Genomic DNA, 13,242 nt, shown 5'->3' on the forward strand with positions numbered 1-13,242 from the left:
TCTTGACTTGTCAAAGTCATTAATGTATGATTACTTTTATAATAACTTGAGGAAGAAATATCAAAATGATGTTAATCTACTTTATATGGATACAGATAGTTTTATTTTGAAAATTAATACCAACGATGTTTATTCAGACATGAAAAGAGACATTAATATCTATGACACGAGTAATTACAGTCCAGAGAGTGAGTTGTTCTCTTCTAAAAATAAAAAGGTGATTGGAAAGTTCAAGGATGAATTAGGAGGAAATGTTATGAGTGAATTTGTGGGATTGAGGTCAAAGGCTTATGCTTATAAATACATTGTGAATAACGTTGAAAAGACTGATAAGAAGTTAAAAGGTGTAAAGAAAAATGTTATTAAAGAAACAATAAACTTTAAGGATTATTATAACTGTTTAACAACAAAGAAAGAAGAGTTTAGAAAGATTAATGGAATAAGAAGTTATAAACATCAATTATATTCAGAAGAGATAAATAAGAAAGCATTGGGGGCTTTTGATGATAAGAGGTTTATTTTAGAAAATGGAATTGATAGTCTCCCTTATGGTTATATAAGTATATAAGTGATAAGATATATATATATAAGTGATAAGATATATATATAAGTGATAAGATATACATAAGTGATAAGATATATATAAGTGATAAGATATATATAAGTGATAAGTTAAAAGGGGGGGGGGGGTTGGGGATTTTAACGGGCTACCGCCGCCTTTTTTACTATTATATAAATGATAGAACCAAGTATCAACCAGACTAAAGAGTGGAGGTGTAATCAACCTTGGTATATAAATGGAAAACATAATGAATGTGAAAAATATCAAATAGGTATAATTGAAAAGGCAACTGGTAAAAAAGTTCACAAAACAAATAAGAGAATTAATTTAAATACCGGTGAATTGGGTAAAAAAGATGGAAATATTTTTGAGTGGACGGAAAACTTTGATGGTTGTCAGGAAAATATATACTTTAATTTAAAAATGGTATGTGGCACTGGAGGCGCTCAAGCAAGAACATTGAGGGAGGTTTACCATTTTATCTTAGCTCAGTTAAAATATCTTAATAAAGAACCAAACTCAAACATATTTTTTGTTAATATATTAGATGGTGAAGAGAGTTGTAGGAGAATTAAATTATTTCCCACGCATAAACAAATATTTGTAGGGTCGTTGTTTGAGTGGGTTATATTCACCAGATGATATTAAGAGTAAAAGGTTAAAAGGTCCATGAGGTCAGAAGGATCACAGGTGTTTAAGTGGTCTAATGAATAAGGATAACATGTCAAAAGGTTAGAAGGTTCGTAAAGAACAGGGTGAGAGAAATATAGGTGTTTAGGGGCAATGAGGGAGGGAAAGAATTAATATGGAAGTGAATGGGTCAATGTTTGAGTGGGTCAAAGATTAATCTGCCAGATGATATGTAGAAGAAGGATGATAGGTCTATAAGAGAAAACAAATATTTGTAGTGTTTGAGTGGTCTAATGAACAACATTAAGGATAGGTACTACAGACAAAAGGTTCATAAAGATGAGGGTGGGAGAAATAGAGGTGTTTATGATTTTTGAAAAAGACAAGGGGGTAAATGACATTAGATAGGGATTTCACATGTTAAACGGAGGTGTCCCAGAAGCAACATTATTACACTACTGATGTGGCATACCATCTCTACCAATAAATCTAACAGTGGTTTTGTGATTTTGATTTGATTTTCCTTTTAATGTGATTTTGATTTGATGTTTTTGTTTTGTGATTTTGATTTGATGTTTTTGTTTTGTGATTTTGATTTGATGTTTTTGTTTTGTGATTTTGATTTGATGTTTTTGTTTTGTGATTTTGATTTGATGTTCCTTTTAAAGTGATTTTGATTTGATGTTTTTGTTTTGTGATTTTGATTTGATGTTTTTGTTTTGTGATTTTGATTTGATGTTCCTGTTTCATGCTTTTGATTTGATGTTTTTCTTTCGTGATTTTGATTTGATGTTCCAGTTTTGTGATTTTGATTTGACGTTTTTGTTTTGTGATTTTGATTTGATGTTCCTTTTAAAGTGATTTTGATTTGATGTTTTTGTTTTGTGATTTTGATTTGATGTTTTTGTTTTGTGATTTTGATTTGATGTTCCTGTTTCGTGCTTTTGATTTGATGTTTTTCTTTCGTGATTTTGATTTGATGTTCCAGTTTTGTGATTTTGATTTAATGTTTTTGTTTAGAGATTTTATAATTTCCCTGCACATGATGCTTTGGTGTGCTTTCCCTTCAGTGCCTGCACATCAGCCTCACTGGAGCCTTCTTATGTTCTACGTGCTATTGGTATCAACGAAGATTTGGCACACTCCTCCATCAGGTTTTTTATTTCAGTTTGACTCATATTCTTTCTCTTCAAACTTGTCTTTGTTTCTAGTGCATTCTCAATCTTATGCCTTTGGCGACTGAGTCGCCGGAGCCATTATGTTTTCGGGCTGTCCATCCATTTGTCCGTAATAGGCTTTCGTTACCGCGATAACCTGAGAACGACTGAAGTAAGTCAAGCTTGGTACAGGTATGTATAATGATGTACAGATGAACTGATTCGATTTTGGGATGACAAGGTCAAAGGTCAGAGGTCATATTAGGTAAAAATCCTGTTAGCACAATAACTTTTGAACAAATGATGAGATTTTGACCAAAGTTTTACAACTATGTATTATGATGCAAAGATGAACTGATTGGATTTTGGGGTCAAGAGGTCAAAGGTCAGAGGTACTGGTAGGTAAAAATTCTGCTACCGAGCTAACTTGTGAACTAGTGATGGGATTTTGACCAAACCTGGTGGAAGTATATACAGTGCATTCAGAAAGTATTCAGACCCCTTCACCTTTTTCACATTTTGTTATGTTGCAGCCTTATGCTGAAATCGTTTAAATTCATTTTTCCCTCATCCCTCCTTCCCCTTCCCACGCCTCCTCCCCCGAACCCTCTCCCTCTCACAGATCTCCCGATGTCCCTGCTCTCAAACGTTGTGTTTGTGCTTCCCCTTCTCTCCCCATCTTGTCTACCGCTACCCTTATTATATGTTTTGTGTGTCTCTTTGATTTTTTGTGTGATAAATGTTAGCTCTTTCACGAGTCTCGATCCTGTATACAAAAATCTATCTGCACTCAATACCCCATAATGACAAAGAGAAAACAGGATTTTAGAAAGTTTTGCAAATTTATTAAAAAGAAAAATCTGAAATATCACATTTACATAAGTATTCATACCCTTTGCAATGACACTTGAAATTTAGCTCAGGTGCCTCCCATTTCTCTTGATCATCTTTGAGATGTTTCTACACCTTGATTGGAGTCCACCTGTGGTAAATTCAATTGATTGGACATGATTTGGAAAGGCACACACCTGTCTATATAAGGTTTCACAGCTGACGATGCATATCGGAGCAAAAACCAAGCCATGAGGTCGAAGGAACTGCCTGCAGAGCTCAGAGACAAGATTGTGTCGAGGCACAGATCTGGGGAAGCCTAAAAAAAAAAAATCTGCTGCATTGAAGGTTCCCAAGAGCACAGTGGCCTCCATAATTCTTAAATGGAAGAAGTTTGGAACAACCAGGACTCTTCCTAGAGCTGGCCGTCCGGCCAAACTGAGCAATCGGGGGAGAAGGGCCTTGGTAAGAGAGGTGACCAAGAACCCGATGGTCACTGGCTGAGCTCCAGAGATCCTGTGTGGAGATGGGAGAAACTTCCAGAAGGACAACCATCACTGCAACACTCCACGGATCTGGGCTTTATGGCAGAGTGGCCAGACGGAAGCCTCTCCTGAGTGAAAGACACATGAGAGCCGCTTGGAGTTTGCAAAAAAGCACCTAAAGGACTCTCGGACTGTGAGAAACAAGATTCTGTGGTCTGATGAAACCAAGATTGAACTGTTTGACTTCCGTCTAGCCACTCTGCCATAAAGCCCAGATCGGTGGAGTGTTGCAGTGATGGTGTGTGATACTTGATACTTGAGTAAAAATGTGGTACTTGAGCACAGCTGAAGGGATTTCAATCAAACTTGGTACAATTATGTATAACGATGTAATACTGTGGGCAAAGGCATATTTGTCGAGGAATGCCGTTCTAGTTAATTAATATTTTTCCCTCCTTTGCTGTAGAAAATTGAAATGGGAAATGCATGGGTCAATGACGGATAAAGTTTTCAAAAGTGCATAAATTAAAAAGTCAAAATTATTCATTTTAAAAGTACTTTTTTGTTCACTTTTGTTTACCTACGCAATTATGTGGTTTTATGCAATAAAATAATCGCAATGTATTTTAAAACAAGATTCATAGATTTATCCCCTAAAAAAAGTCATTCGGTGTAACCATATTGTTTTTTTCTTTTTTTAAAAATAACTCATTTTCATTGCATTATCCACAAAAAACTGGTTAAACATTAATGTTTAGATTGGCTGAAATGTACACCACTTCAGAAACTAAAAATAGGGGCAATGCCCCTGGGCTCACCTGATAGTACCAATGAACCACTGGTGGGTGTGGATGATGCACAAAATATGAAACGGCGAAGAAAGAAAATCGTCTCTGCTTGTCCTTCTTCTTGATCTCGTGTTTCAGTACAGGCAAAGTTTGTCTTTACTTTATCAGAAGTGGATGTTTAAGGAGCCTCTGCTTGGCCTTCTTTTTGATCTCGTGTTTCAGAATCGGCAAAGTTTGTCTTTACTTTATCAGAAGTGGATGTTTAAGGAGCCTCTGCTTGGCCTTCTTCTTGATCTCGTGTTTCAGCATAGGCAAAGTTTGTCTTTACTTTATCAGAAGTGGATGTTTAAGGAGCCTCTGCTTGGCCTTCTTCTTGATCTCGTGTTTCAGAATAGGCAAAGTTTGTCTTTACTCTATCAGAAGTGGATGTTTAAAGAGCCTCTGCTTGGCCTTCTTCTTGATCTCGTGTTTCAGTATCGGCAAAGTTTGTCTTTACTTTATCAGAAGTGGATGTTTAAAGAGCCTCTGCTTGGCCTTCTTCTTGATCTCGTGTTTCAGTATCGGCAAAGTTTGTCTTTACTTTATCGTAAGTGGATGTTTAAGGAGCCTCTGCTTGGTCTTCTTCTTGATCTCGTGTTTCAGAATAGGCAAGTTTGTCTTTACTTTATCAGAAGTGGATGTTTAAGGAGCCTCGGCTTGGCCTTCTTCTTGATATCATGTTTCAGAATCGGCAAAGTTTGTCTTTATTTTATAAGAAGTGGAAGTTTAAGGAGCCTCTGCTTGGCCTTCTTCTTGATCTCGTGTTTCAGAATAGGCCAAGTTTGTCTTTACTTTATCAGAAGTGGATGTTTAAGGAGCCTCTGCTTGGCCTTCTTCTTGATCTCGTGTTTCAGAATAGGCAAACTTTGTCTTTACTTTATCAGAAATGGATGTTTAAGGAGTCTCTGCTTGGCCTTCTTATTGATCTCGTGTTTCAGAATAGGCACAGTTTGTCTTTGCTCTATCAGAAGTGGATGTATAAGGAGCCCCTGCTTGGCCTTCTTCTTGATCTCGTGTTTCAGAATACGCAAAGTTTGTCTTTACTCTATCAGAAGTGGATGTTTCAGGAGCCTCGGCTTGGCCTTCTTCTTGATCTCGTGTTTCAGAATAGGCAAAGTTTGTCTTCACTCTATCAGAAGTGGATGTTTAAGGAGCCTCGGCTTGGCCTTCTTCTTGATCTCGTGTTTCAGTATCGGCAAAGTTTGTCTTTACTTTATCGTAAGTGGATGTTTAAGGAGCCTCTGCTTGGCCTTCTTCTTGATCTCGTGTTTCAGAATAGGCAAAGTTTGTCTTTACTTTATCAGAAGTGGATGTTTAAGGAGCCTCGGCTTGGCCTTCTTCTTGATCTCATGTTTCAGAATCGGCAAAGTTTGTCTTTATTTTATAAGAAGTGGAAGTTTAAGGAGCCTCTGCTTGGCCTTCTTCTTGATCTCGTGTTTCAGAATAGGCCAAGTTTGTCTTTACTTTATCAGAAGTGGATGTTTAAGGAGTCTCTGCTTGGCCTTCTTCTTGATCTCGTGTTTCAGAATAGGCAAACTTTGTCTTTACTTTATCGTAAGTGGATGTTTAAGGAGCCTCTGCTTGGCCTTCTTCTTGATCTCGTGTTTCAGAATAGGCAAACTTTGTCTTTACTTTATCAGAAGTGGATGTTTAAGGAGTCTCTGCTTGGCCTTCTTCTTGATCTCGTGTTTCAGAAAAGGCAAAGTTTGTCTTTACTTTATCAGAAGTGGATGTTTAAGGAGTCTCTGCTTGGCCTTCTTCTTGATCTCGTGTTTCAGTATCGGCAAAGTTTGTCTTTACTTTATCGTAAGTGGATGTTTAAGGAGCCTCTGCTTGGCCTTCTTCTTGATCTCGTGTTTCAGAATAGGCAAACTTTGTCTTTACTTTATCAGAAGTGGATGTTGAAGGAGCCCCTGCTTGGCCCTCTTCTTGATCTCGTGTTTCAGAATAGGCAAACTTTGTCTTTACTTTATCAGAAGTGGATGTTTAACGAGTCTCTGCTTGGCCTTCTTATTGATCTCGTGTTTCAGAATAGGCAAAGTTTGTCTTTACTTCATCAGAAGTGGATGTTTAACGAGTCTCTGCTTGGCCTTCTTATTGATCTCGTGTTTCAGAATAGGCAAAGTTTGTCTTTACTTTATCAGAAGTGGATGTATAAGGAGCCCCTGCTTGGCCTTCTTCTTGATCTCGTGTTTCAGAATACGCAAAGTTTGTCTTTACTCTATCAGAAGTGGATGTTTCAGGAGCCTCGGCTTGGCCTTCTTCTTGATCTCGTGTTTCAGAATAGGCAAAGTTTGTCTTCACAAACCCGTGGTCACATTGTCTGCTCCACTGGATTAAATTTGCACCATCTCTATGGCTCCGACCTCACCCTCTCTGACCACTTAGCCATCACTCTGACCATCAACATCCCCGCCCCAACACCAAGGCATTATCGCACAATCAACTTCCGTAAGCTAAACGCTCTTTCACCTACCTCATTCTCATCCACCCTCTCTGAAAAAATGTCCACTTCTCCCTTCATTGACCTCCACACCCCTTCCGACCTCACTGACTACTACAACCACACTCTCTCCTCCTGCCTTGACCAGCTTGCGCCTGTAAAAACCAAAACAGTTTCTTTCACCCATTCTGCTCCCTGGTTTACCCCTGAACTCCACCTGATGAAAACTCGTGCTCGCCAACTTGAAAGACTCCGCAATAAAACGGGTCTCACAGTTCACTCCCAAGCCTACAAGGACCACATACAACACTACAAAGATGCCCTCTCCCGCGCCCGCTCTGCCTACTACTCTCAAATTATCCACTCTGGCTCCGGAAACCCAAAAGCACTCTTCTCGACAATAAACAAACTCCTCCGCCCCCTGAACACCACCACCCAGTCATTCACAGTAGACAACTGCATCTCCTTCCTCTCTTTCTTCCAACGCAAAATTGACAACATCTACAACAGCTTGACCACCGCCGCACCCGCTCCCCCTCCAACCACCTGCCCCCCCCTTGTCCTGCCATCCCCTGTCTCGGTTCTCCCCAATCTCTCCTACTGACCTCTCTGAACTCCTCATAGGAATGAAAACTGCCACCTGCACTCTTGACCCCATCCCCTCCAGCTTTGTCAAAGCCTCCCTCCCTGCTCTCTCTCCACTTATCATTGCAACAATAAACTCCTCCCTGTCTACAGGCATCGTCCCACCTTCCCTCAAAATTGCTGCTGTTACCCCCATTCTAAAAAAACCTGGTCTAAACCCTGACACCCTAAACAACTTCAGACCCATCTCCAACCTACCCTTTCTGTCAAAAGTTTTGGAACGCGCTGTAGCCACTCAACTCAAACATCATCTCTCTGCCAATAACTTGTATGAAACATTCCAATCCGGATTCCGCTCCAACCACAGTACTGAAACTGCTCTCCTCAAAATCACCAACGACCTTCTCCTCTCCTCTGACGCTGGCAACCTCAACATTCTCGTCCTCCTCGACCTCAGCGCTGCCTTTGACACCATCGATCACACTATCCTCCTCACCCGACTTGAATCCACCTTTAACGTCACCGGCACTGCCCTCTCTTGGATTAAATCATACCTCTCTGACAGATGCCAGTTCATCTCCATCAATAACTGCAAATCCCCCACTGCTCCCCTCCCCCAAGGTGTCCCCCAAGGTTCAGTTCTTGGCCCCCTCCTCTTCATCCTTTACCTGTCCCCGCTCGGTCACTTAATCCGCCGTCATGGTCTCCAATTCCACTGCTTCGCCGATGACATCCAGCTTTTCATCTCCACCAAGTCCGTCTCCACCGACACCCACTCTATCCTGACAAACTGCATCACTGAAATAAAATCCTGGCTTCAAATCAACTTCCTCAAGCTTAACTGTGATAAATCTGAAATAATCATCATTGGCCCAAAAACGCTCACAAAATCCACCCATAACTTTGCCCTCAACATCGACGGTATCCCAGTATCCACCTCCCCTCACATCCGGAATCTTGGCGTCATCTTTGACCAAACCCTTTCCTTCGACAAATACACTAAACAGATCACAAAGTCAGCCTTCTTTCACCTGAAAAACATTGCCCGTCTCCGCTCATCCCTCTCCTCCACGGCTGCAGAAACCCTCATCCACGCCTTCATCACCTCCCGTCTGGACTACTGCAATAGCCTCCTCTATGGTTCACCCTCAAAAATCACCAATAAACTCCAATACATTCAGAACTCCGCTGCCCGTCTACTCACTCATTCCCGGACCCGTGACCACATCACCCCCGTCCTTTACAAGCTTCACTGGCTCCCCATCCCCCAGAGAATCCAGTACAAAATCCTCCTCTTGACATACAAAGCCCTCCATAACCTGGCCCCATCCTACCTGGCTGACCTCCTCTCCAGACACACTCCCACCCGCAACCTCCGCTCTGCTGGTACCAACCTCCTGACCCCCTCCATCCGGACCAAATTCAGATCCTGGGGGGACAGGGCCTTCTCCATCGCTGCTCCCACCCTCTGGAACTCACTACCTCACACCATCAGAGACTCCTCCTCACTCACCACATTCAAAACATCACTAAAGACCCACCTGTTCAACGCTGCATTCAACATTCAACCCACAGCATTTAACCCCTGACTATCTCTTCTCCTTCTCCCTCCTTTTGCTTTAAATATTTCCCTATTGATTCTTGTCTTGTCTTTTTGATTCTTGTCTTATATATATGCCGTATATCGCTGCTGTTTGTTTTCTTGATTCTTGTCTTTTTGCAATTGTTGTTTTCATGTATTGTTATGCATTATGTTTTCCACTCTGTCAAAGCGCCTTTGGGCTTCTGGAAAAGCGCTATACAAAATAAATGAATTATTATTATTATTATTATTCACTCTATCAGAAGTGGATGTTTAAGGAGCCTCGGCTTGGCCTTCTTCTTGATCTCGTGTTTCCGAATAGGCAAAGTTTGTCTTTACTTTTTCAGAAGTGGATGTTTAAGGAGCCCCTGCTTGGCCTTCTTCTTGATCTTGTGTTTCAGTATAGGCAAAGTTTGTCTACTTTATCAGAAATGGATGTTCAAGGAGCCTCTGCTTGGCCTTCTTCTTGATCTCGTGTTTCAGAATAGGCAACGTTTGTCTTTACTTTATCAGAAGTGGATGTTTCATGAGCCTCTGCTTGGCCTTCTTCTTGATCTCGTTTCAGTATAGGCAAAGTTTGTCTTTACTTTATCAGAAGTGGATGCTTGAGGAGCCTCTGCTTGGCCTTCTTCTTGATCTTGAGTTTCAGAATCGGCAAAGTTTGTCTTTACTTTATCAGAAGTGGATGTTTAAGGAGCCTCTGCTTGGCCTTCTTCTTGATCTTGAGTTTCAGAATCGGCAAAGTTTGTCTTTACTTTATCAGAAGTGGATGTTTAAGGAGCCTCGGCTTGGCCTTCTTCTTGATCTCATGTTTCAGAATAGGCAAAGTTTGTCTTTACTTTATCAGAAGTGGATGTTTAAGGAGCCTCTGCTTGGCCTTCTTCTTGATCTCGTGTTTCAGAATAGGCAAAGTTTGTCTTTACTTTATCAGAAGTGGATGTTTAAGGAGTCGTTGCTTGGCCTTCTTGAACTCATGTTTCAGAATGGGCAAAGTTTGTCTTTACTTTTTCAGAAGTGGATGTTTAAGGAGTCGTTGCTTGGCCTTCTTCTTGATCTCGTGTTTCAGAAAAGGCAAAGTTTGTCTTTGCTTTGTCAGAAATGGATGTTTAAGGAGCCTCTGCTTGGCCTTCTTCTTGATCTCGTGTTTCAGAATAGGCAAAGTTTGTCTTTACTTTATCAGAAGTGGATGTTTAAGGAGCCTCGGCTTGGCCTTCTTCTTGATCTTGTGTTTCAGTATAGGCAAAGTTTGTCTTTACTTTATCAGAAATGGATGTTCAAGGAGCCTCTGCTTGGCCTTCTTCTTGATCTCGTGTTTCAGAATAGGCAACGTTTGTCTTTACTTTATCAGAAGTGGATGTTTCAGGAGCCTCTGCTTGGCCTTCTTCTTGATCTCGTGTTTCAGTATAGGCAAAGTTTGTCTTCACTTTATCAGAAGTGGATGTTTAAGGAGCCCCTTCTTGGCCTTCTTCTTGATCTTGTGTTTCAGTATAGGCAAAGTTTGTCTTTACTTTATCAGAAATGGATGTTCAAGGAGCCTCTGCTTGGCCTTCTTCCTGATCTCGTGTTTCACAATAGGCAATGTTTGTCTTTACTTTATCAGAAGTGGATGTTTCAGGAGCCTCTGCTTGGCCTTCTTCTTGATCTTGAGTTTCAGAATCGGCAAAGTTTGTCTTTACTTTATCAGAAGTGGATGTTTAAGGAGCCTCTGCTTGGCCTTCATCTTGAACTCATGTTTCAGAATGGGCAAAGTTTGTCTTTACATTATCAGAAGCGGATGTTTAAGGAGCCTCTGCTTGGCCTTCTTCTTGATCTCGTGTTTCAGAAAAGGCAAAGTTTGTCTTTACTTTGGCAGAAGTGGATGCTTAAGGAGCCTCTGCTTGGCCTTCTTCTTGATTTCGTGTTTCAGAAAAGGCAAAGTTTGTCTTTACTTTATCAGAAGTGGATGCTTAAGGAGCCTCTGCTTGGCCTTCTTCTTGATCTTGAGTTTCAGAATCGGCAAAGTTTGTCTTTACTTTATCAGAATTGGATGTTTAAGGAGCCTCTGCTTGGCCTTCTTCTTGATCTTGAGTTTCAGAATCGGCAACGTTTGTCTTTACTTTATCAGAAGTGGATGTTTAAGGAGCCTCGGCTTGCCCTCTTCTTGATCTCGTGTTTCCGAATAGGCAAAGTTTGTCTTTACTTTTTCAGAAGTGGATGTTTAAGGAGCCCCTGCTTGGCCTTCTTCTTGATCTTGTGTTTCAGTATAGGCAAAGTTTGTCTACTTTATCAGAAATGGATGTTCAAGGAGCCTCTGCTTGGCCTTCTTCTTGATCTCGTGTTTCAGAATAGGCAAAGTTTGTCTTTACTTTATCAGAAGTGGATGTTTAAGGAGCCTCGGCTTGGCCTTCTTCTTGATCTTGTGTTTCAGTATAGGCAAAGTTTGTCTACTTTATCAGAAATGGATGTTCAAGGAGCCTCTGCTTGGCCTTCTTCTTGATCTCGTGTTTCAGAATAGGCAACGTTTGTCTTTACTTTATCAGAAGTGGATGTTTCATGAGCCTCTGCTTGGCCTTCTTCTTGATCTCGTGTTTCAGTATAGGCAAAGTTTGTCTTTACTTTATCAGAAGTGGATGCTTGAGGAGCCTCTGCTTGGCCTTCTTCTTGATCTTGAGTTTCAGAATCGGCAAAGTTTGTCTTTACTTTATCAGAAGTGGATGTTTAAGGAGCCTCTGCTTGGCCTTCTTCTTGATCTTGAGTTTCAGAATCGGCAAAGTATGTCTTTACTTTATCAGAAGTGGGTGTTTAAGGAGCCTCGGCTTGGCCTTCTTCTTGATCTCGTGTTTCAGAATAGGCAAAGTTTGTCTTTACTTTATCAGAAGTGGATGTTTAAGGAGTCGTTGCTTGGCCTTCTTGAACTCATGTTTCAGAATGGGCAAAGTTTGTCTTTACTTTTTCAGAAGTGGATGTTTAAGGAGTCGTTGCTTGGCCTTCTTCTTGATCTCGTGTTTCAGAAAAGGCAAAGTTTGTCTTTGCTTTGTCAGAAATGGATGTTTAAGGAGCCTCTGCTTGGCCTTCTTCTTGATCTCGTGTTTCAGAAAAGGCAAAGTTTGTCTTTACTTTATCAGAAATGGATGTTCAAGGAGCCTCTGCTTGGCCTTCTTCTTGATCTCGTGTTTCAGAATAGGCAACGTTTGTCTTTACTTTATCAGAAGTGGATGTTTCAGGAGCCTCTGCTTGGCCTTCTTCTTGATCTCGTGTTTCAGTATAGGCAAAGTTTGTCTTCACTTTATCAGAAGTGGATGTTTAAGGAGCCCCTTCTTGGCCTTCTTCTTGATCTTGTGTTTCAGTATAGGCAAAGTTTGTCTTTACTTTATCAGAAATGGATGTTCAAGGAGCCTCTGCTTGGCCTTCTTCTTGATCTCGTGTTTCACAATAGGCAATGTTTGTCTTTACTTTATCAGAAGTGGATGTTTCAGGAGCCTCTGCTTGGCCTTCTTCTTGATCTTGAGTTTCAGTATAGGCAAAGTTTGTCTTTACTTTATCAGAAGTGGATGTTTAAGGAGCCTCTGCTTGGCCTTCTTCTTGATTTCGTGTTTCAGAATCGGCAAAGTTTGTCTTTACTTTATCAGAAGTGGATGTTTAAGGAGCCTCTGCTTGGCCTTCTTCTTGATCTCGTGTTTCAGAATAGGCAAAGTTTGTCTTTACTTTATCAGAAGTGGATGTTTAAGGAGCCTCTGCTTGGCCTTCATCTTGAACTCATGTTTCAGAATGGGCAAAGTTTGTCTTTACTTTATCAGAAGTGGATGTTTAAGGAGCCTCTGCTTGGCCTTCTTCTTGATCTCGTGTTTCAGAAAAGGCAAAGTTTGTCTTTACTTTGTCAGAAGTGGATGCTTAAGGAGCCTCTGCTTGGCCTTCTTCTTGATTTCGTGTTTCAGAAAAGGCAAAGTTTGTCTTTACTTTATCAGAAGTGGATGCTTAAGGAGCCTCTGCTTGGCCTTCTTCTTGATCTTGAGTTTCAGAATCGGCAAAGTTTGTCTTTACTTTATCAGAATTGGATGTTTAAGGAGACTCTGCTTGGCCTTCTTCTTGATCTCGTGTTTCAGAATAGGCAACGTTTGTCTTTACTTTATCAGAAGTGGATGTTTAAGGAGCCTAGGCAAA

The 13,242-nt window shown here is 40.7% G+C and overlaps 1 protein-coding gene across 1 annotated transcript in view; it reads left to right on the forward strand.

Moving 5' to 3' along the window:
* The window catches only part of NFS1 (NFS1 cysteine desulfurase), a 129,152-nt gene that overhangs the window by 95,837 nt on the left and 20,073 nt on the right, over positions 1-13,242 (forward strand). Inside the window, exon 11 of the mRNA XM_068108839.2 lies at positions 2,263-2,346. Within this exon, the coding sequence (XP_067964940.1) occupies positions 2,263-2,346 (84 nt within the window). The remainder of the gene's footprint in view (positions 1-2,262; positions 2,347-13,242) is intronic.

Source organism: Myxine glutinosa, chromosome 2, assembly GCF_964187855.1.
Source record: "Myxine glutinosa chromosome 2, kmMyxGlut1.1, whole genome shotgun sequence".
Taxonomy (NCBI): Eukaryota; Metazoa; Chordata; class Myxini; order Myxiniformes; family Myxinidae; genus Myxine; species Myxine glutinosa.